The sequence below is a fragment of the Ovis aries genome, chromosome 4 (genome assembly GCF_016772045.2).
Source record: "Ovis aries strain OAR_USU_Benz2616 breed Rambouillet chromosome 4, ARS-UI_Ramb_v3.0, whole genome shotgun sequence".
Lineage (NCBI taxonomy): Eukaryota > Metazoa > Chordata > Mammalia > Artiodactyla > Bovidae > Ovis > Ovis aries.
The window spans coordinates 83,046,677-83,068,053 of record NC_056057.1 but is presented as its reverse complement, the minus strand read 5'-3'; the positions used below and the strand labels follow the sequence as shown (position 1 = coordinate 83,068,053).

General features: G+C 43.2%; 1 protein-coding gene across 1 annotated transcript in view; it reads left to right on the top strand.

Moving 5' to 3' along the window:
- The window catches only part of POU6F2 (POU class 6 homeobox 2), a 398,314-nt gene that overhangs the window by 356,096 nt on the left and 20,841 nt on the right, over positions 1-21,377 (top strand). Inside the window, exons 6-7 of the mRNA XM_060414407.1 lie at positions 1,773-1,845; positions 14,584-15,008. Coding sequence (XP_060270390.1) covers positions 1,773-1,845; positions 14,584-15,008 — 498 coding nt within the window. The remainder of the gene's footprint in view (positions 1-1,772; positions 1,846-14,583; positions 15,009-21,377) is intronic.

Genomic DNA, 21,377 nt, shown 5'->3' with positions numbered 1-21,377 from the left:
AGAAATTCAGTGGTCTCACCCTAAAGAACATTGAAAAAACATTACTAAGAAGAAATTGAAAAAGTAAAATATGGTAAAGCGATGAAGACAACTTTTTTCTGATTGAGCAGATAGATAAATTTTGCATGCAAGTATCAAAATACATTTAATTTTGCCACAACAATAGATATTCTCTTCACAAAAAGCATATGAACCATCCTGTCCTCATGAAAGTGGGTGGTAGTAAACAGATGCCTCTTTAATGACACCTGGCATGGCTTCATTCCCCCACCCCAGCCCCCTTTTTTTCTTTTTTTAGAGGCTTGTTATACTAATTTAAATTCAACTTTACAGCCTGAATGCTTGAATGCACTCACAGTACTAGGTGATGATAAATGCATGCAGCACTTTCTTTTTCTCTTTTTCTTTTTTTTTTTTAAGAGCAGAGAAAGTTTGTTACAGGGCCAAGCAAGGAGTACAGGTGGCTTGTGCTCAAAAAACCCAAACTCCATGCAGCATATTTTTGAGCAAGTGCCTTCACTGACTCCCACTGCTCCAAAGAATTTGGGATAATGGAGATCACTGGTCCGTGATTTAGGTTTTTTTGCTATCTTTGCTGTAGCTCTTTCTTCTCTCATTTGGGACGAAATATTGTCATTTCCTTCTCCAGGGGATCTTCCCAACCCAGGGATCGAACCCAGGTCTCCCGCATTGTAGACAGACGCTTTACCATCTGAGCCACCAGGGAAGTATATAATAAACAGTGTGTAGGGGCAGGACTTTATTTAGGAATGTTTACTAAAGCTTCTTAGGGCTAAGGCTGAGTCAAACTAAAAAGCAATAGCTAACTTTAATCTGATTTAGTCACTGAAACTGGCATCAACAGGCAAAAACAGAAACACTTCCTCACATTCTAAGTCTTTTTGCTGGCATCAAAACTTAGAATCTTTGGCAAAGCCATGTAAATGCTTACAAAGTTCATCTTTCTGCAAAATGATGGCTTCACCACAGTTGTGATTCTCTCTGCAGGGGAAAAAAAAAAAAAAAGGTGTTTTAGGAATTCCACAGTGCTGGCAACTGTAAAGGAAAAAAAAACAATTTTGTAGTCATTGGGGAAAAGATGAAAGAGATGATGAAAACAAATGTTTCCAGTTCATGTTTAAGAATTTGTTTTCTGGTACATGGAACATCTGACTGGACAAATACTATGAACATTATAGTGACAATTAAAGTCTCTAAAGAGAATTGGAAATTGAAGCATTAGATATTATTTATAAAGATTTTCATTTCTTCCATTGAAAATAACATGAGTGGGCTTCCCTGGTGGCTCAATGGTAAAGAATCCACCTGCCAATGCAGAGGACAAGGGTTCCATCCCTGATCCAGGAAGATCCAGCTTGCCTTGGAGCACCTAAGCCCGTGCACCACAACTATTGAGCCTGTGCTCTAAAGCCCAGGAGCCACAAGTGCTGAGCCCACATGCGACATGAAGTCCATGTGCCTCCAGTCTGTGCTCCACAATAAAAGAAGCCTCCACAATGAGAAGCCTGCACACTGAAATGAAGAGTAGCCCCTACTCATCGAAACTAGAGAAAGCCTGCACACAGCAGCAACGACCCAGTGCAACCAAAAATAAATAATCTAAATAAATCTAAAAATAAAAGCGAGAAGCTGCAAGTGTGATACCAAGGCCATGATGGGTTGAAGGCATTTATTTTTGTGTGAAATGTCACACTTGTCCCTGTTATAAATAATTGCATATTGAAATATACTTTTGTTTTTATTCCAATTAGGACTCAGTAGATAGCAAAAATCATAACATAGTCACAGATGAAGTGGAAATCTTTGAGAGCATGGTAGAACCATGTAATGAATTCACATGGATCCTTGTGGTGGAATCAAGATGGCAGAGGTTATGACTGTGATGTGGTCACTGAGGAGAAATATTGTCCTGTGAAAACTGAAGAGCATTCCCCACTGTGTGCCTGTCATTTCTACTCTGCCATGGGAAATGGGCCATTTCAATTATGTTCTTGGGGACCAGGTGTCCCAAGGGATCCACTTCCCATCTACCTCCCGACTCCCACCATGAATAACTCAACCCTTACTGATAACTGACTTCAAGATGGCAGACCCTTTAGCCATCTTCTTTTCCATGATCAAAGTTATTTAAAAATAAAATCTAGGATCAGGAGGTATTTCTCAGACTCCCCAAATCTAGAACAGAGCCTGGCACATAATGGGCACTTAGTAAACAGAATGCAGAAATCAAATTTTAATATATTAGTATTCTTCAAAAAAAATTTTTTTAAATACTAACACTTTTCAGGAGAATATAAGAACCTATTTTAATGATGAGTGAATTCAGCCATCTAATGACACAAATGAGTAGGCAGTCAGTCCTTGAAAGGAGGAACCTGGGAGATCCCCTCAAGCCACTGACAATTCCAGCAGTTTCCCTGGAGGAGGGAAGAGCCAGCAAGACCACTGTCAACAGCAGGAGTTCTAGTTTTGGGTAAACTTCTGCAATCTTGACCATCCGAACTACTGGGAACCTAGGCTTTCTTTTACATTGGCAGCTTGTTGGTGCCATATTTGGCAAGATATACAGAATGCTCCCGTTTATCCCAAAGATTTTTATGGATTCAGATAGCAGGATAATCCCCCAGTCTTCTACAGTGGGAATGAGAGCAATGTGGTGTGGCCCAAAGCTGGGCACTAGAAGTTGCTGAGTGAGTGGGTGGGTGAATGAGCATGTGAGTGATCAATTTGTATGTGAGTTCAGTTCAGTTCAGTCGCTCAGTCGTGTCCCACTCTTTGCGACCCCATGAATCACAGCACGCCAGGCCTCCCTGTCCATCACCAACTCCCGGAGTTCACTCACACTCGCGTCCATCAAGTCAGTGATGCCATCCAGCCATCTCATCCTCTGTCGTCCCCTTCTCCTCCTGCCCCCAATCCCTCCCAGCATCAGAGTCTTTTCCAATGAGTCAACTCTTCGCATCAGGTGGCCAAAGTACTGGAGATTCAGCTTTAGCATCATTCCTTCCAAAGAAATCCCAGGGCTGATCTCCTTCAGAATGGACTGGTTGGATCTCCTTGCAGTCCAAGGGACTCTCAAGACTCTTCTCCAACACCACTAAATGCACAAATAAACAAACATTCTTAATTTTACACCATTCAGAACAAAGCAGATATGTTTAGATAACTGCCTACCTTTTCCAAAGTACGAGGTAGTTTTTTATTTTTCCCCTTCTTTTTGAATTATCTACATAGTTACATCAATCCTCCATTCTTGACATTGAAAATTCTGCCAGTATATTTGTATTATCCATTCACATAGGCATACTTTTAATGTGTAAAGTACTAATATTTGTATAAACAACCAAACTCATATATTAAAGCCTTTGGGTATATGCTGGCTATATACATTTCGAAGGAGAAGACGTGCATAGAACAAAATGACAAGCTCTCTGTCCATTTCCAAAAGAATCTCTCCAAATTCCACTTCCTTTGCCCAGAGAAAATTGCATCAGTGGTGAAAATCTTGCTTATATGACCTTTGCTGAGAGAATCTACTTTGCATCAGTGAGAATTTCTTCCCAATCACAGATGAAGCCAGTCAATTTCTGATTACAACATCATACCCAATCAAACCTTGAGCTAATGTTTTGCAAAATTTACTCTCCATTCTTCTGTCTTCCTCATCCCACCTTCTAATTGAGTAAAAAGCAAGCAGAGTAGTAAACGAAAAACAACACCTTAGAGAAATCAAGAATCTCTAAATAATCCAGAGCTTGACAATATGCTTTCCCATAAGTATACAACTCATATAATTTTGAAATTTGGGTTGATGGTGGGTCCCTATACTGTGTTCAAGAAAAGGGTTTGTTTCCTGGGCACTGATCTCTGCCCACCACTGACTCCAGGAATAAGCCACGAGGGCAGTTACGATGCCTCCTCACTTCATTCTCATTTCCATGTAATACCATCTTATATAAATTTAATTTAATCTTTTGATTATTCTCTGGATCAAAGCTTTTATTAACACTTGAGTGGGAACCGAAATAAAAGAGAAAATAACAAATCTCACAAATACAGTAAGCTATTTAGGAACAGATATGATGCATCTTAAAATTTTAAAGTAAACAAACAAGGCAAATTAAAAAAAAAAAAACAACTCTAGAGTGTAGCATATGCCAGATTCAATTGTAGAATTATTGTAGTAGGAACTGTCAACTGCTCAGAACAGGGCTGCAGCTGCTAACTTCATTTTGCCAAAGGACTCAAGAAAGATTCAGGTCCACTAAGAATGATCGTTGTATCAGTTGAGTTGACTCTTACCTGGGAGACCTGTCAGCTCCCTGAGATGTGGATTTCCTTCCACAGTGTTTACTGCTAATGGGCTGCACAACTAGGGTTCAGCTTGTGCTCCATAAGCAAATCGTTTCTGTAAAACACCTTTGGAATTGGCATTATTCATCCTGTCTTACATCATTGAGAACAGAATCTTTTCACCAACCACCACCCCTCATCATTTGTAAGTGGGAAAACAAATGCATACACATTAGGTTTCTTTTTTCTCAGCAATTAAAAGACTGTGTTTACAGTGTGTTTGGGAATATAGGGTGAGTCTTGGCTTTTATTAAAGATGAGAGAGGAAATAGAGACCCATCAAAGCACATCATTACTATACCTTAGAAATATTGCTGATTACTAGTGAGAATAATCTTGCTAACGTTATTGTCAAATGACCATGTCTAAATGGTCCTGAACCTTCTGACCTTCCCTTTTCCTAGATATTGTTACTGTTTTCTTCTTTGGTGGGCATTGGTTTTGCTTGTTAGAGTTTTCAGGTTTTTAAAAGGTTCAGAACTTCAGCAACTAAGACATTTGAATAGTATCCATTTTTTAAGTCCTGAAACTTCAACAAGTTTATAAATAGTGTTATAAATAGCAGCAGCACCTACTTCTCAGAAATAAACCAAATTCATAGTTTATGGGGGGAAATGTATATTCTGCTCACAATTTTAAATTTTCTACCTCTGCTAGCTTGTTAAATTTTCTCCTCCCTTCCTCCATGTCCCCCTCTTGTTTACCTTTCTCCTCTATTTTTCAAGCATCCTTAGTTAACAAACTCATGACAGTATGATCCACCAAATCTCCTTTTTTCATGTTATTGATGGACCTTCATTGCGGTCAAGACAGTCCCCATTTTCACCTGTTTTTAAAATTAACAGATAGCAGTGGCTTAGAAAATATTCATGAATAAGGTCATGTTTAATTTAGAGGAGCTACTTATAGACCAAAAATGCTAAAATTAAATTAAAATATGAAAAGGTTGGTTTTGATCCCCTGGCACATACAATGGTGAGTTAGCCCAGAGTGGAGGGAGACTTGGAGAGATTTACAAGTTTAAATTTCTTTATGCAGTAGTTTACAGTTATCAAACCCCTTCCCATATAAGTGGAGAAAGAAGACAGAACTGAAACTCAGAGGATCACCATCAAAGGCTCCCATGGTCCCTTTCAATCCTCCAGGTGGCCATGGGCCTGACCCTCCCCCTGAATAAAAGCTACTCTGGGGGCGGGCCACTTTCCTGAGGTCTTCCCAGGCCCCTCTGGGATACTCCAAGGGGACGTTGCTATAGCAAAGTGGTTTCTTCCATCTCCTCACTCCCCTCTCAACGCTTGGTTTTCTCTTCCACTCCTCAAGCCTCTCTCGGTGATGCTGTCCCAGTGCCCATAGCTCAGGGCTCCTCTAGGACAAGGATTTAATTTCTTTAATTTTTTTTAATTGTGGTAAAAGCCACATAATATAAAACATACTATTTGTTCAGTGACATTAAGTACATTCACATCATTGTGCAATTCTCACCATGATCCATCTCCTGAATTGTCGCCTTCCTAAACTGAAATCCTGTCCCCAATAAACACTAATTCCCCATCCCCCCTCCTCACCTCACCCCCTAACCCCTGGCACCTAGCTTATACCAATGTACTTTCTGACTCTGAATTTGACTTTTCCAGATACCTCGTATAAGTGGAGTCAAACAGTGCTTGTCTGCACCTAAAGTATATTGGAATGCATTTTTAAAGTTAATTAATATATGGGACAAGGATTTTAAATAGCTTAGACCCATGACAATGAGTCCAAGGAAACACACACATTCCACTTATCAGTAGGAGCATTGCTGGTGTTAATGCACTGACGCTTAGGCACACGGAGGCCAGCCCAGACTCTCTCTCTTTCTCTCTCTCCCTCACCTTTTTCCTCTCTCAGCCTGTTTCTCTTCCCCACTCAGCTCTTACAGCCACACTGTCTGACCTCTAGATTCTCTGGGTGTATATTCCCTAGGCTGAGGGGACACTATTTATTCAACCACGTTCTTTCATGTTGAAGAGAAGAGAAAGCTTTCCTTCCCCATCCCTAGAGTGAGGAAGACATGCAGAATTTCAAGAATTCTCTTTATCTAGGCAATGGCATCCCACTCCAGTACTCTAGTCTGGAAAATCCCATGGACTGAGGAGCCTGGTAGACTGCGGTCCAAGGGGTCGCTAAGAGTCGGACACGACTGAGTGACTTCACTTTCACTTTTCACTTTCATGCATTGGAGAAGGAAATGGCAACCCACTCCAGTGTTCTTACCTGGAGAATCCCAGGGACGGGGGAGCCTGGTGGGCTGCCGTCTATGGGGTCACACAAAGTCAGACATGATTGAAGCAACTTAGCAGTAGCAGCAGCAGCAGCAGCAGCCCTTATCATGAGCACCTGAGTTCTGGAGTGATCTAACTGGTTTTCACAAACCTCTTTTGCAAAAGCATAAACATCTAGTCCCTCCTTTGGAACACAGCCCCTATTGAACTTTGGTGCCTCCACCAAAACTCACAACTTTGCATTGTGACAAAACAAGGAAGATTTAATTATTTTTTCATGGGAAACTACCATGTTCTGTTCTTCAGGGTAAAGTCTTTTCATAGCGAAATGATAACACACAGAAAAATTCAAAAAAGCGTTTGCAACTTAGTGCAAAGGCCCAGGGATTACAAAAACATGTCAGAAAACAGAAGTTATGAACAAACATTTATGGAACACCTCTTTGGTTGTTAGAGTACCTTGTTGGGTGCTCTGCATGTGTTAACTTGATGAGGCTTCACAATAACCTTATAGAGTGCACATGATTATTCCCCTTTCCTAGAATGAGAAGACTGAGGTGCTAAAGGTGAAACAATCACCAACAATTTTCCACTCAGTTCAGTTCAGTTCAGTTCAGTCGCTCAGTCATGTCCGACTCTTTGCGACTCCATGAATCGCAGCACACCAGGCCTCCCTGTCCATCACCAACTCCCGGAGTTCACTCAGACTCACGTCCATTGAGTCCGTGATGCCATTCAGCCATCTCATGTTCTGTCGTCCCCTTCTTCTCCTGCCCTCAATCCCTCCCAGCATCAGAGTCTTTTCCAATGAGTCAACTCTTCGCATGAGGTGGCCAAAGTACTGGAGTTTCAGCTTTAGCATCATTCCTTCCAAAGAAATCCCAGGGTTGATCTCCTTCAGAGTGGACTGGTTGGATCTCCTTGCAGTCCAAGGCACTCTCAAGAGTCTTCTCCAACACCACAGTACAAAACCATCAATTCTTCGGTGCTCAGCCTTCTTCACAGTCCAACTCTCACATCCATACATGACTACTGGAAAACCATAGCCTTGACTAGATGGACCTTAGTCGGCAAAGTAATGTCTCTGCTTTTGAATATATTATCTAGGTTGCTCATAACTTTTTTTCCGAGGAGTAAGCATCTTTTAATTTCATGGCTGCAATCACCATCTGCTAGTTAGTGGCAAAACTTAGACTTGTATCCAACCAGTGGGGAATTTTTTTCCTCTCCCTCTCTCGGTATGTTTATCTCATGAAGACTATTAAGAACAATTATCTTTAATAGCTTTTAAGTGAGTGTGAAAGTCACTCAGTCGTGTCTGACTCTTTGGGACCCCATAGACTATACAGTCCATGGAATTCTCCAGGCCAGAATACTGGAGTGGGTAGCCGTTCCCTTCTCCAGGGGATTTTCCCAACCCAGGAATCGAACCCGGGTCTCCCACATTGCAGGTGGATTCTTTACCAGCTGAGCCACGGGGGAAGCCCTAATGGCTTTTAAGAAGTCATTAAAGGGAAGTGGATTTTCTTAGTGTTGTCATTGCTGTTTTTACAGCATCAGTTTTCATGCAAATTATCCTTCTCATAATGTGAGTCAAAGTGACATTTTAAAGATCATGACACTTCCAATTCTTTACTCTCATCTGTGAGTGTGTTTCTAAAGTTGAAGCCAAGTAGTAGAGCACTCAGCAGCAAGAATCCTCATTCTAACTGACAGTGAGAAACATTGAGTAGGTAGATATTCCCAGAGGCGGAATACTTACTGATACCCATAGTGTAAGCATTAAACTGTATGCTATAAAAAGCTCTTTCTCACACTCATTACGAAATTGTGTGTCATCTATTTCTTAGAGTTTGACCTGAGACAATTTGTCTCATGTCCCGGGCTTTAGTTATGCCCCCTTCAGACACACCTCCATTCCCTATGCCCATACTCTTGCCAGACATTGTTAATCAGTCATGGCACTGTTTCTTCCTGAACATTGGAAACTTCAGAGCTCCAGGAAGCCATAGCCAATTGGTTGATTGATTGATGTTGCCTGCAACAAGATTAAATCTATTTATCCTTAGTTGCATGTCTTCCTCTAATTAAACTCACTGATCTGCTTATCTTCATGCCTTTACTATCTCTGGCTGAGATTCTCCATAGAAGACCTCTAAATATTCATACTTTTCATGTTTCCCTCCTTGGACACTAGATTGACTGTCACAAAAATAACTTTTGTCTGGGAAATGGATATATTTCCCTATTCTTCCTAAATCAGCATCCTAATTGGAACTGCCAAAACAACCAAGTTTAACCTTAAACTTGAGAGCACCTGAGACTGAAGTCAACATATTATGTAAAGAAGATAAAAATTCCCTGGAGGAAGAGAGAACAGTGGCTGTGGCCAGACCAGAAGAGAAAGGGAAGGAGACAGGTGATCACTCGCTACCAGCTCCTTAGCTCTCAGAAGGTAGAGTTCTATGCTCAAGAATGGACAGAGTGATGCCAGGTGTTAACAAAAGCCTCTTGACCAAAAAGTGCTGAGGTTACACAAATATTTGACAAAGAATTGTCTCTGCTGATGGACTGAAAGCCCTGAAAAATCACCCCTTTCCAGCAGTGATGGGTTTCCTTTTCCTAAAGATATATGCAACAGAATTACTTGTCACATTGACATCTGCAATCGCATTCTCTGTGGCAGAGTTTAACAGCATGTCATAGACTATTACAACATGTGGCCTATCAGACGACTTGTCTGGATGCCCTAGGCTTCTGTGATACCCCCTCAACTGCTGCTGATGACACCTACATGCTGGCAGTGAATAAATTCAGCACCCATTCCTCTCCATCAGTTATAATGCATCGCTGCTAAACACCTCAACCACACTGAGGTCCATGAGGGCATTGCAGTGATAACGTGGTAACCCAAGGCATTACATGCCACTGAATTGCTGGGGTTTGCCACAATCACAAGATAATCTTTATGGTGGCTTAAATCATAATGGCCACTGGATAATAATAGCACACTTATGTGCACGTCATCCCCATTCTTATGAAAATAGGGCGATGTGCTAATGAACACTAGTAATCATTTCAGTGATTTTTTTTTTTTAGTTACTCTTACAACATGGACTTTATTCTCCCTTGTGGTTTATGCTCTTAACCCTTTTAAGCAAAGAGACAAGTGAACATGAACAGCAACAACAAAATAAGTCCCCTGTCAGAGAAGCTGGAACTCTGAGGTCACAAATTATCATTGCAATAGCAGTATGGGCCTCGTCCTGGTTAAAGCATTCATCAGAGATGAATCATTACTGTTGCAGTCAGGGAAAAGACAGAGGGGATCATTGCAAATGATGCCTGAGCTATTTGCTGTAGGATTGATGGGCCAATAACTTCACTCAAAAATTTCTAATGTTGCAACCTAGGCATAAAGTAGACCATGCTTGTTGAATTGAAGTGGAAGGCAACGAATTAAGCATCCCCTATGCCAAGGATTCATTGAAGCCTTTTGCTTCACACTTGGAGGACTACAATAATATCCCAGTGACTCATCTTCTGGTCAGTCACCTCTTGACACTCCAGTCCATTCTCGCCACGCAGTCACATTCTCATCTGAAATAGCTCCATTTCAGTACTCTCCCCTGGAACTTGACCCTTCCAGGCCAACCTGTCACTGACCAATGTCTTCACTCTCTTTTGCATGAAACTAGTTAACTCACCACTGCCACGTTTCTCACCGCCCAATTGAAATGGATTCTCTGACTTGCCATATCCCACCCAACCTCCAAGACGCTCTTCTGCCCCTGTTTCTTCTAGGAAGTCTTCCTAGCCATCATCTTCATCTTTCTTCCTCTGAAACCACTCATTCATTCCAAATATTCCTCTGAGCACTGACCACATGAGTAGAGATTTTTATCAGAGAGTCCTTGCCACTTTGACACGTATCATTTCTCCATCGGGTTGTTAGAATCTTTGCATGCAATGAGCCTATTTTTATCACCCCTCCCCTGCCCCAGTTGTGTCTTCCTGGTGTCTTCCATGGCACATGACGCTGTGTGTTACATAGAGAAGGGTCTGGTGGTACGAGGCTCTTCTGCCAGAGTCCTCAGCATCTCAGGAAAGCTGGAATACGAGAATATCTCTTGTGTATCCGATGCCTGGATCCAGAGTCCCAGCACAATGGCCGTTTGCTCGGTGACATGTGCTTCCATCAGGACATCTCCTTGTGGTAAATCCTTAGCCCTAGGAACCAGAAAATCAAACTCCAAAAGCTAGTCCTTGGACTACAAATGCTTTGAAAGTGGCTTCTTTCTATCTTTGTCCTCAAATCAATTTCATTATTGCCTTTTCTTTTTTTAAATTTATTTTTGGCTGTGCTGGGTCTCTGTTGCTTTGTGAGGCTTCCTCTAGTTGCAGTGAGCGGGGGCTACCCTTCGTTGCAGTGCACAGGCTTCTCATGGCAGGGGCTTTAGGCACGCGGGCTTCAATCGATGTGGCATGTGGGCTCAGCAGTTGCAGCTTATGGGCTTACTTGCTCCCCAGCATGTGGAATCTTCCTGGACCAGGGATCGAACCTGTGTTCCCTGCATTGGCAGGCAGATTCCTATCCACTGAGCCACAGGGAAGCCTCCTTATTGCCTTTTCAAACCTCAGCTGCGATTTCCTGATTTAGCTGAAGAATGTGTAGATGCAAATACTTCCTTTGAATATTGAAAATGTTTTCATTTAAAACACAAGTATTCCAGGTCAATGAACCTCCCACCTTGCTGCCTCGGCTCCTTGCATGTCCTTGTGACCACCTTTTGGAAGTTAGAGTCTAAAGAGAAGTTAGAGTGAGATCTATGTAAGCAAAACTGGCACATCTGACAAGTTTTCAACAACACAGTCTCCACACTTGGATGCATGGGAGCAAATGACAATGAGCAAGTTGTAAGGCACTAGGGAATATTAAAAAATTCCCCACAGAGTACTGCCAAGGGTTTGACAAGCTGAGATGGTGATCCCAACTGTGCCGAGAGGAGAACAAAAATGAAAAACGCTCAACTTCACAGAAGCCATCCTGACTTTAGAACCACCCAACCCCACCCTCCCACCTCTCAGACAAAGCCTCCCATTAAAGGATCCCCTCCGTCGGGCCATTGTGGGTCTCTCTGGCTCTGACACTAGCACCACCTTACCCTCAGTAAGTGATGCTAAGGCCCAGGAAAGAAGAAAGGAGCAAAGGAGGGGTGAAGGGGGACAAAAGTGACGCCATGTTTTAGTAATGTTGCCGTGAGGTGTTGGCAAGTGAGACTGCACTTGGGGAAGAGGCTGGTGAGACGCTGTGTTTGCCTTTGCTTCTTTGCACTCAGAACGCAGGCAGAGCATCTCATTACCGCCAGGCGAGCACAGACTCGTGTCAATCTTCTTGGAAGCAGAATGCCTCACTCCACATCCCAGTGTGTTCTGTAGCTGTCAGGTGCTTGCCTCCTCTGAAGCCTTCTCCCGGGCTAAACACGCTGACATCCTGCCTAAAATAGAACCCACAACCCTGCCGCCTAAGTGAATCCAGCTTCTGTGGGCTTTCATCTGGGGCCAATCAGGAGGAGTGGGGCTTCCCAGGCCCAGGGAAGTCAGACAGGATGGGTGAGCCTCTGGACTTTCCCTGTGCATTGAGGACAGGGGCGTTGTACATTTCATGGTGCAGGTGAGGAAAGTGGGAGTAGCCTGCATCAGAGTCAGACAAGGAACTTGCTCCCCTCATTGCCTGTGCAGTCAAAGCCTTTGGACCCTGGGATGTTAACGCAAGACCAGTCATCAATAAAGTACTTATGCGCCCTGATCTATTGATGTGGACTCCTGCTGACCTTGCTGGCTCTGATGGGACATGCTCATGGCCAGTGCTGCTGGAGGGAGTGCAGTCTTGCTCAGTGAGACTGTGGAGCTACAAACTCCCTGCAGGACCGCTGACCACTCTCTCGGAAACGACTTGACCTTGCTTGTCCGCCGTTGACAACTGCCATGGATACCTGATATTCGCACAGCTCCTCCATTAGCGCCATCCCACAGGAGCTTCTGTGGTGGAAGCATGGCCTGCCGAGTGAGGAGGGATGTCTCTCAACTCTGATCTTTGGACTGAATCCTGTGGTCTTGCAGGTCTTCTGCAGTGCCAGCTGTATCTGGAATCCAAGAGACAGCTGAACCCAGAAACCATTCCTTCCCAAGATGGCTATTGAGAAACTATGTCCCAAGCCCTGCCTGGGGCACTGTGGGCAGAAAATGGAATCATTTATAAACTTAGTCTACAAGCAGCTAAGCATCTGGTGGGAAACTGCAAGCAGGATGCAGGGCTTTTCCTCAGAGCAGGTGCCCTCCTATGTCCTTCCTGTGGTAGCAGCCAGGGGACACATGGAAAAGTGAGCATCTGGGGGTCCTGCACACCTGGACCCCAACTCTGCCACTTGCAAACTCCTCCCTGAACCTCCACTGTCTTACCTGCTAAAAAGGGGTGAGACTAGTGCTCACAGGAGTGAGCTGTTGTGAGAATGTGGAATGAATGAAAACCAGACCCATGAAAGCACTTCCTGAGATAGTATTGTTAATATGTCAAGGTGGCCCCCTCAGGTCACGTTACACAGTTCATGTCTGGAAAGTGTCCCTGGAAGACAGCCAGCAGAGCAGAGCTGCATAAGCATCCTGGGGTACCTGGAGGGGACAGCATCTAACCTGAGTTCCATGACTTTCCCTGGGAGAGTCCATGACATTGGAAAACAGAGTTGTATTTTCTTTTCTCACCAATTAGATTTGTCCCTGTCAACTTACGAATGTGTCTGTGTTTCCAGATCTTATGAACACCTCTGTTCACGCTCCCTTTCTCCCACCGCGGTGACTGGATCCAGCCAGGCCCTCCTGTGATGCTCTGCATGAGCTCTTTACTGACACGAGGCTACCAGATACAGAGAAAAGCCTCCCCCAGCTGCCGCAGAAGCCTTGATCCTCTCACCTTTAGGGCCCAGTTTAAAACCCATGTGTTAAAATGCGCTTTCAGAGACCTCCCTGGCAGTCCAGTGGTTAGGAATTTGACTTCCAGTGCAGGGCTGCCATTCTGATGCCTTGTCAGGGAGCTACGATCCACATGCCTTGTGGCCAACACCAAAACCTAGAACAGAAGCAATATTGTAACAAATTCAGTGAAGACTTTTACAATGGTCCACATCAAAAAAGAAAAAAAATTAAAACGCTCTTTGAAAAATGTTCAGTCCTCAGTCGTCATTTCACCTCTATTTTGAGTTTCAGGTATCGGTTAACGATCCCAGTTCTCCCGCCGAAAGCACAGGCTGCTTACGATACAGTGGAGGAGGCAGTGCAGCTAGGACTGGACCTATGTGTCCCTGACTCCAGAATCCGGGCTCTGCATCCCCGTGATCACCAGGGCGCTGCTGGGGCCTCCAGTCATGCTGGGATGTCAGGGAGCTAACCCCCGACCTGAGAGAGGAGCAGGAAGGCGGGGAGGGGAGAGAGGGCTGGAGAGGACAGGAGAGACCCAAGCAGAGGAGTACAAGGAAGCACGTTGTGTGTGAGGAGCCCTGTGGGGAAGGCGCGCGGCTCCCCGGCCGGAGGAGGGCCTTTAGTGCATGAGACGCTGATGCTCCGTCTGCTTCTGAGACAGAGCAGGGGAGTCTGCTGCCCTGGCAGAAGTCACGCGTTTCTGCCCTCACTGCTGCCTGAGTTTCCTTTCTTTCATATTGAAGTATAGTTGTAGTGTAGTATAGTTTCAGGTGTTGTGTTAGTTTCAGGAGTCCAGCAAAGTGTCTCAGATATACATAAACAAATATTTATTCTTTCTCAGATTCCTTTCGCAGATAGGTTGTTACAGAGAATGGAGCAGAGTTCCCTTTGCTACACAGTAGGTCCTTGTTGTTTATCTAGTTTGTATATAGTAAGGTATATCTGTTAACCCATGATTTTAGTTTTAAATAAGATGGTTTCCCTTTTTGTCCAGGCACTCGGTCTACGTGTGTTTCTCTCTCCTTCACATGCTCATCCTTTGCTACTTTCTTTCTTCTCCAGATTGGTCTGAGGATTCTGAATCAGCTCTCAGGGAGCCTCCAACAGAGACCAGAGTATGAGAGAGGGTCAGGTGCCTGTGCCAACTCTGAGCAGAGCCTGGAGCCTCACCTGTGGGCTTGTTTCTTGCAGATTATTGGGACCATTCCTCTGATGCCGAATCCAGGGCCTTCAAGCCAAACAGCGAGTGGCACGCAGGGCCTTCAAGTGCAGCCGATTACCCCCCAGCTCCTGACGAACGCCCAGGGCCAGATCATTGCCACAGTCATCGGGAACCAGATCCTGCCTGTGATCAACACGCAGGGCATCACGCTATCCCCCATCAAGCCCGGCCAGCAGGTAAAGGCTTCTTGTCCAGACAGCCGTGGCTACCTGGACATCTCTCCTTACCGTCCTTCTTCTATTTGGGCTCAATCAATGAAAAGTAATTTTTAAATTAGAAAATATTTAATCTCACTAATCCTAACATATTAATACTTATTTTTTAAAAAAGCAAGTAGCTTTATTTTTCATTATTAGTGAATATGAGTGACAACTAAATAACTGCTAATCTATAAACAAGAATATATTTGGTTATAACAAGGACAATTGCCTAAAGTTCAATAGATTTGTGTTCTTATTTATCACAGCTTATGATACTTAACTTTCAGTCAATTTTAAAAGGGGTCAACAAGAAATTAAGACCAGTTAACATCTTATCTGTAAATGGCGGGGGCAGGGGGAAACTATTACTCATTAAGAGATCCCAAATTGATGCTGCTAAAAGTGCTTCCCAGAAATTAGGGAATGAAAAATAGGAGGTTCTAATTGGTAGAATTTTATTAAAACCATGAGAATCCAGTATGTTTTATCCATTCAAATATCAATCAAGCACTTTCTGTGTGTTATACTAGAAGCTGGGTACACGGCCCTGAAGAAGAACAACATGGTCCCTGACCTCATGGAGTTTCTGGTTAACTGTTTTCTTCAATAAACCTTTCTTGATAACCCACTATACACTGAGCCTCTGTTTAATGATAAGAAACAGGGTTGAAAGTGGCTATTTCTTGTCTTAAGGAGCTCATAGTCTTGTAGAGGACACAGATGTATGAGCACAGCCCCATTATGCAATAAAACAGAATGTCCTAGGACTTCCCTGCTGGTCCAGTGGTTACAAATGTTGTTGACCCATCATTCACCTGACTGACTCCAACCCATCCATCAAGACTCACTTCCAAAACACATGAGCACTTCCACAGCGGGAAGGGGTGGGGACTGGGCAGGGGGACAGAGGAGGGTGGAGCGGGCGAGGAACTAAGATCCAGTGACATGGCCAAAAAATTTTTAATAAATAAATAAGACAGCATGTCCTGTAACAGGAGAGGTATGCCCAAAGTTTAGTATCATCACAAAGATGGAAGTGACTGACTGTCCGGAGAGTGTTGAGTCCTCACGTGGTTTGGAAGTGAATCTTAATGGATGGGTTGGAGTCAGCCAGGTGAATGATTGGTCAACAACATTCCAGGCAGTGGGGATAGCAGGCACAGAGGCAGGAACACACAAAGAAGCCTGGAGTATTAAAACACAGGAAAAGGGTTCATGTGACTGAAATGCAGAGTCTGAGAACAGTCATGGAAGGGGCCTAACATTCAAACTAAAAAAGGTGACTTTGTCCCAGTGTGATCTTGAGGCATTCCTCATCTTTGTGCCTCAGTTTTCTCATCTATAAAATGGGGAAATGTCAGTATCTCCCTCACATAGCAGTTGGGGGGCCTCTCTTACTCCCGCTGGTTCTCCCTCTAAATCGAAACCACTGCCTGTGAGCCAGGGTTCCCACCACCCTCTTCTTCCCCAGCTTTCTCATGGGCAGTGGGACAGTCCCTGACAAATGTATTGTGAGGACTTCTACCCCCTCCCTCTGCCTCTGTCTCTCAGCTATTTTCTTTCTTTTACTATTTACAGGATTCCACTGTATTCTCTACCCTTCTAAATAGTTCCCCCAAGGGAACTGGACTGGTCCCTGCTGGTCCAGTGGTTAAGACTCAGAGCTTCCACTGCGGGAGGCACGGGTTCCATCCCTGTTGAAGGAACTAAGATCTCACATGCCACACAGTGTGGCCAAAAAATGAATAAATAGTTCCTCCAAATGTTCCATTGGCTTTTTAATCCCTAGTTCTATCTGTTCAAACCTATGTTCAAAATTATCTCTGGGCGCAGAAATGAGAAAATTAATCTTTTTGTACAATCTGCTAAAAAACTATTTCTGTCAGCAAACCCAAGTTGTAAATTGTCAAGAAGGTGATGAATTAATTAGAGATCATCAACATTTAATACAAGTAGCTCTCACTCTCACTTTGAATTTCTAAGTAGGGTGTGTGGGTGATAGACCACTGCTATTATACCAGATGACAGCTCTATATTTGAGGTAGTACAGTTTTGATCCAGAAGGAGCTAACTAAGAAATGGCAAGTAAGAGGGAGGTATGGTGCTCCTCCTCAAACCCTCGCCCACTATCAACAGTGTGAATCCATTTACACAGTCTCTCTCGCGAGCATAGATGCACCTCAGAATCTTGCTCGCACCCTACCTGTTGACCACTGGATGAAACCTCATTATCACAGTGGGAATGTCTGGTCCTCTGCTAGTCTGACCACTGCCATCAACCCTGTTGGTAGAACTGGAGCTCTAGCAACTGGGAAGAAACAGCCAGCCTCTAGGGGATGCGCCTTGCCCATCCAACTTACGTCATTTACAACCAGAATCGCAGAGAGCAGAACTTGCCTTGCCAGTATATGTGCACGCATCTCTCATCAAAGTGCATGCTGAGAGGACATGTGTGCACAGCTGAAAAGAGCGACACTCGAACCTTCCTGAATCCTCAAGTCATGGCAGGCACCCGTGGGCCTGTCCCGTTGTTCAAGGCACGTGCCAGTGGTCTACTCAAGTCCGCGAAAGGTCAAGGGAACTGATGACGGACCAGCTGAGAAATATCAGAAGAGCGCCACACCATTTCTTGGCATCAGCTCTGATTGAAACACCTTGGAAGGTGTAGTGAAGTTAACAAGTTGGGTAAATCGACAGGAAATGCTCAAGTCTGAGTCCCAGATATAAAAGGGGGAATTCTGAGGATAGAGGGTCATAAAATGCTGAGAGTCCAAAAGTAAAAAGCTCAGACCTAGAGATATATATAAGAATAGTGGTCTTCAATTTTTTTCTTTAAATACTACCCTTTACATTGAAGAAATATAATATGGACAACCACTAAAAAATAAAGGATTTCTCTTGTACAGTAGAGAAGTTTCTCAATTTATTTTTTCATGTGATTTATGACAAATGCTTGATCTCACCAGAGCATAGTTCCAACAGTAAAATATGTCATAAATTACAAGAGCAGAGAAATCCCTAACTCACACTCAAAGGGAAGTCCACTTTTTATGGAGTGTAGTACAGGCCTCTTGGGCTAGATGACCTGGGGTGATTCATTTTAATTTAAAAAAATAATTTAAAAATCTTAATTTTTACACATGCCTACAGTGGCACTGCTTAAAAGAACCTGGATAAAATCAAAGAGTGAAGAGTCAACTACTCTTGAGGATGCTTTATTCCAATGATGAAAGATTGAGAACCTGCAAAGTTATCATCTGAAATACAAACAGTATTTTTTAAAAAACATATACCAATATCTGATAGTCCTAGATATCACTTTCATAGTATCGAATCGGGAATCCTTGGTAAGCAATGCAAAGAAACAAAGGTCAGAAAATGACTAGATAAGAAAGAGAGGGGGACTTACCTGGTGGTCCAGTGGTTGAGACTCTGTACTCCCAGTGCAGGGGATGTGAGTTTGATCCCTGGTCAGGGAAGTAAGATACATACACACACACACACACACACACACACACACACACACACACAAAATACACACATATATATATGTATATATATATATGAGGGAGAGAGAAGTATCTTTCTGTGCATGGAACAAAGAGCTTAATACAAAAATATTTGGTAGAGCTTGAAAGTAACCTTTCCTTTCCTCCATAAGATTCTGCAGCTTCAAAAGTCAGAGTGACCCACATGCCAGGGTTTGCCCTTATTATTCTGTGATTGTGAATTCATGATTTCTTCATGAGCAGCACAGAAATCATGTTGTGTATATTTATTCTTCCTCTGACTAAATCCCAACAAAAGTTTACAGGAGATTTCTAATGTCATTAAGAAAACAGAGACACGGGAAAGGAAAAATGTGATTTGTAAAATCAAAGCATTGAAATTTTTCAAAAATTGAATACTATGGCTATAGTACTTGGAGACTGCCATCCATGAAGGCACTCAATTGTTCTTCAAAATGTAATCTTGGTGCTAATAGGAAGCCAAAGGAAAATGATTTATTTAAACTAGCTCTCTAAAATGCCGTGCATGCTAAGTTGCTTCAGTCATGACCAACTCTTTGCCACCTTATGGTCTATAGCCCACCAGGCTCTTCTGTCTATGGGACTCTCCAGGCAAGAACACTGGAGTGGGTTGCCATGCCCTCCTCCAGGGGATCGGGGATCAAACCCACATCTCTTATATCTCCTGCACTGGCAGGTGGGTTCTTTACTACTAGCACCACAGGGGAGCCCCTAAAATGCTATATGATTCTCTAAATCCATCTGGTTTTTTTTTTTCAAGTAAAAAATATATAGTCACCAGTTTTTTCCCAGCTGTTACATAAATCAGTAGTTTCCAATTTTTTCTTGAAGCCATCCAGAATGAGACATAAATGAAGTATTTCCACCCGTACAGGATCTAAAATAGTCATAAGAGTTTCCTACAGAAAGGAAATGTGTGTCAGGGACCCCAGTACAAAACAGACCTTTGACCTTCCAGCCACACATCGGGGCATCTCACCTCTCTGGTCTCCCCTGGTCATTCCCCATCGAGCTCAGCTGACAGAGCACGTGCTCCCTGCCCACCCTAGCCTAGAACGCCTTTCCCTCCTCTTCTGTCTGGCAAACTCCCACCACCATCCCCCTGCCCAGGATCCCTCCTTTGTGTAGCTCCCATTTATCATTCTCCCACCTCGGTTTTCCCCTTGCTCCCTTCACTGTCATCAGTCTGTACTGTCTACACCTGGAAGGCAGGGACCAGAATGATTCAGCCTTGCTCAGGACCCAGCCTACGCTGCGTGCTCCATCCATCGTGTTTTACTGCTGCCAAATGGTAGTGTTTCCCTATTGGGGACACCAGATTCCAGAGGCATGCTCCCTGAGGAGCCCAGCCCAGGCCCTTCTGTGGCTTTCCGATTCTGTGTCTTTTGCCATTTTCCAGTTTGTTCCAAACCAGCACCTGCCGGCAGCTTGGGGAGAACTTCCACACAGCACTCTCTTCCCTAATTCTCTTTCTTTCTCTGTTAACCCCTTCCTCTGCACTAAGATGCAGAGTTCTATCATGTTCTAGATATGATACCCAAGGGAGTTTTTAGCTATTAGAAATTTTCAAAATTTTAGTACTCAAAATTTTTCAAGTTAGGTTGTCCTGAGGTCAACCCTGAACCTTCCAGCAAATTTAACACCTGCATAGTTGGCCATGTCCACTGTAGAATGAACTCCTCGATAACATTCAGGTATTCTTTATGTCCTCCTAATTATTAAAAGTTCTTACTAAATCTAGGCTCTGGCTTCTCTTGTCTAGACGCAATAAATCTACTTTCTTTACACTTTTTCAAAGACAAGATCCTTCCAAAACCTTAAGAGGTCCCTTAACCAGCAGCCTTAGCCTCACTTGGGAACCTGTTAGAAATGCAAATTATTGACTCCCACCTGGACCTACTGCACCAGACACTGTGGGGGTAAGGTCCAGGGACCTGTTTTAACAGCCCTCCAGGTGATTCTGAAAGTGCTTAAATCTTGAGAACCACTAATTTCATTTCTTCTGCATCCACTTTGCCTTTACCTGTTTGGAAAGTTTCTTCTCCCCCCCTACCCAAATGAATTTCTCTATATTTAATCCCATTTGAATTCTACTGTTTATATAAATTAACTTTTTCCAATTCATCTATCACATTCTGGTTCTTCATTTTATCCCATTTCCAAGATGCTTGTCACCTTCACTTATTTTTATATCAATCGTGAATTTAATTAGAAGATGCTTTGTTCCAGAAACTGAAATATTGTTAAAGATATACTGCATTACACAAGGAAGACAGATGAGGAGCACTGGCACAGAAAATCCAGAAAGACTTCAAAGTGTGCCTATATCTATTTTTGTTGAATACATCATCAGTGTCAACCAACACAAACAAACCAACAAAGCCAGCCTATGAGATGCAGTAAGCAGCATAAATCTTAAGGGACTCTGAATCCTATTTCTGCCTGTCTCTCATACCCTGTGTGGGATGAACATCTTCACATCCTTCTCTACTTCCCTGGATGAAGCAAAGCCCCAGGCTAATATGAACCACCCCTTTGTTTTCCTCCTGTTTGGTGGACTTTCCATGCCTGTATTAATTTGCTAGAAATGCCATAACCTTAAAATCTTGATTTTTTTCAAGTAAGAACTTTTTAGAATTTTTATGGGTTATTCTGAACTGTTTGGTTGAATGCTGGAAGGTAAGCAGGACCCCAGTGTTCTAAAAAAAGTGTTTATTTCCTTTGGACAAAATACTTCTTTCCTAGATTCTTAGTTATCTTAGATTATTCTCTTTCTTTGACTGTGTAGGCATAGAACAGACTCTCAATAGAGCTA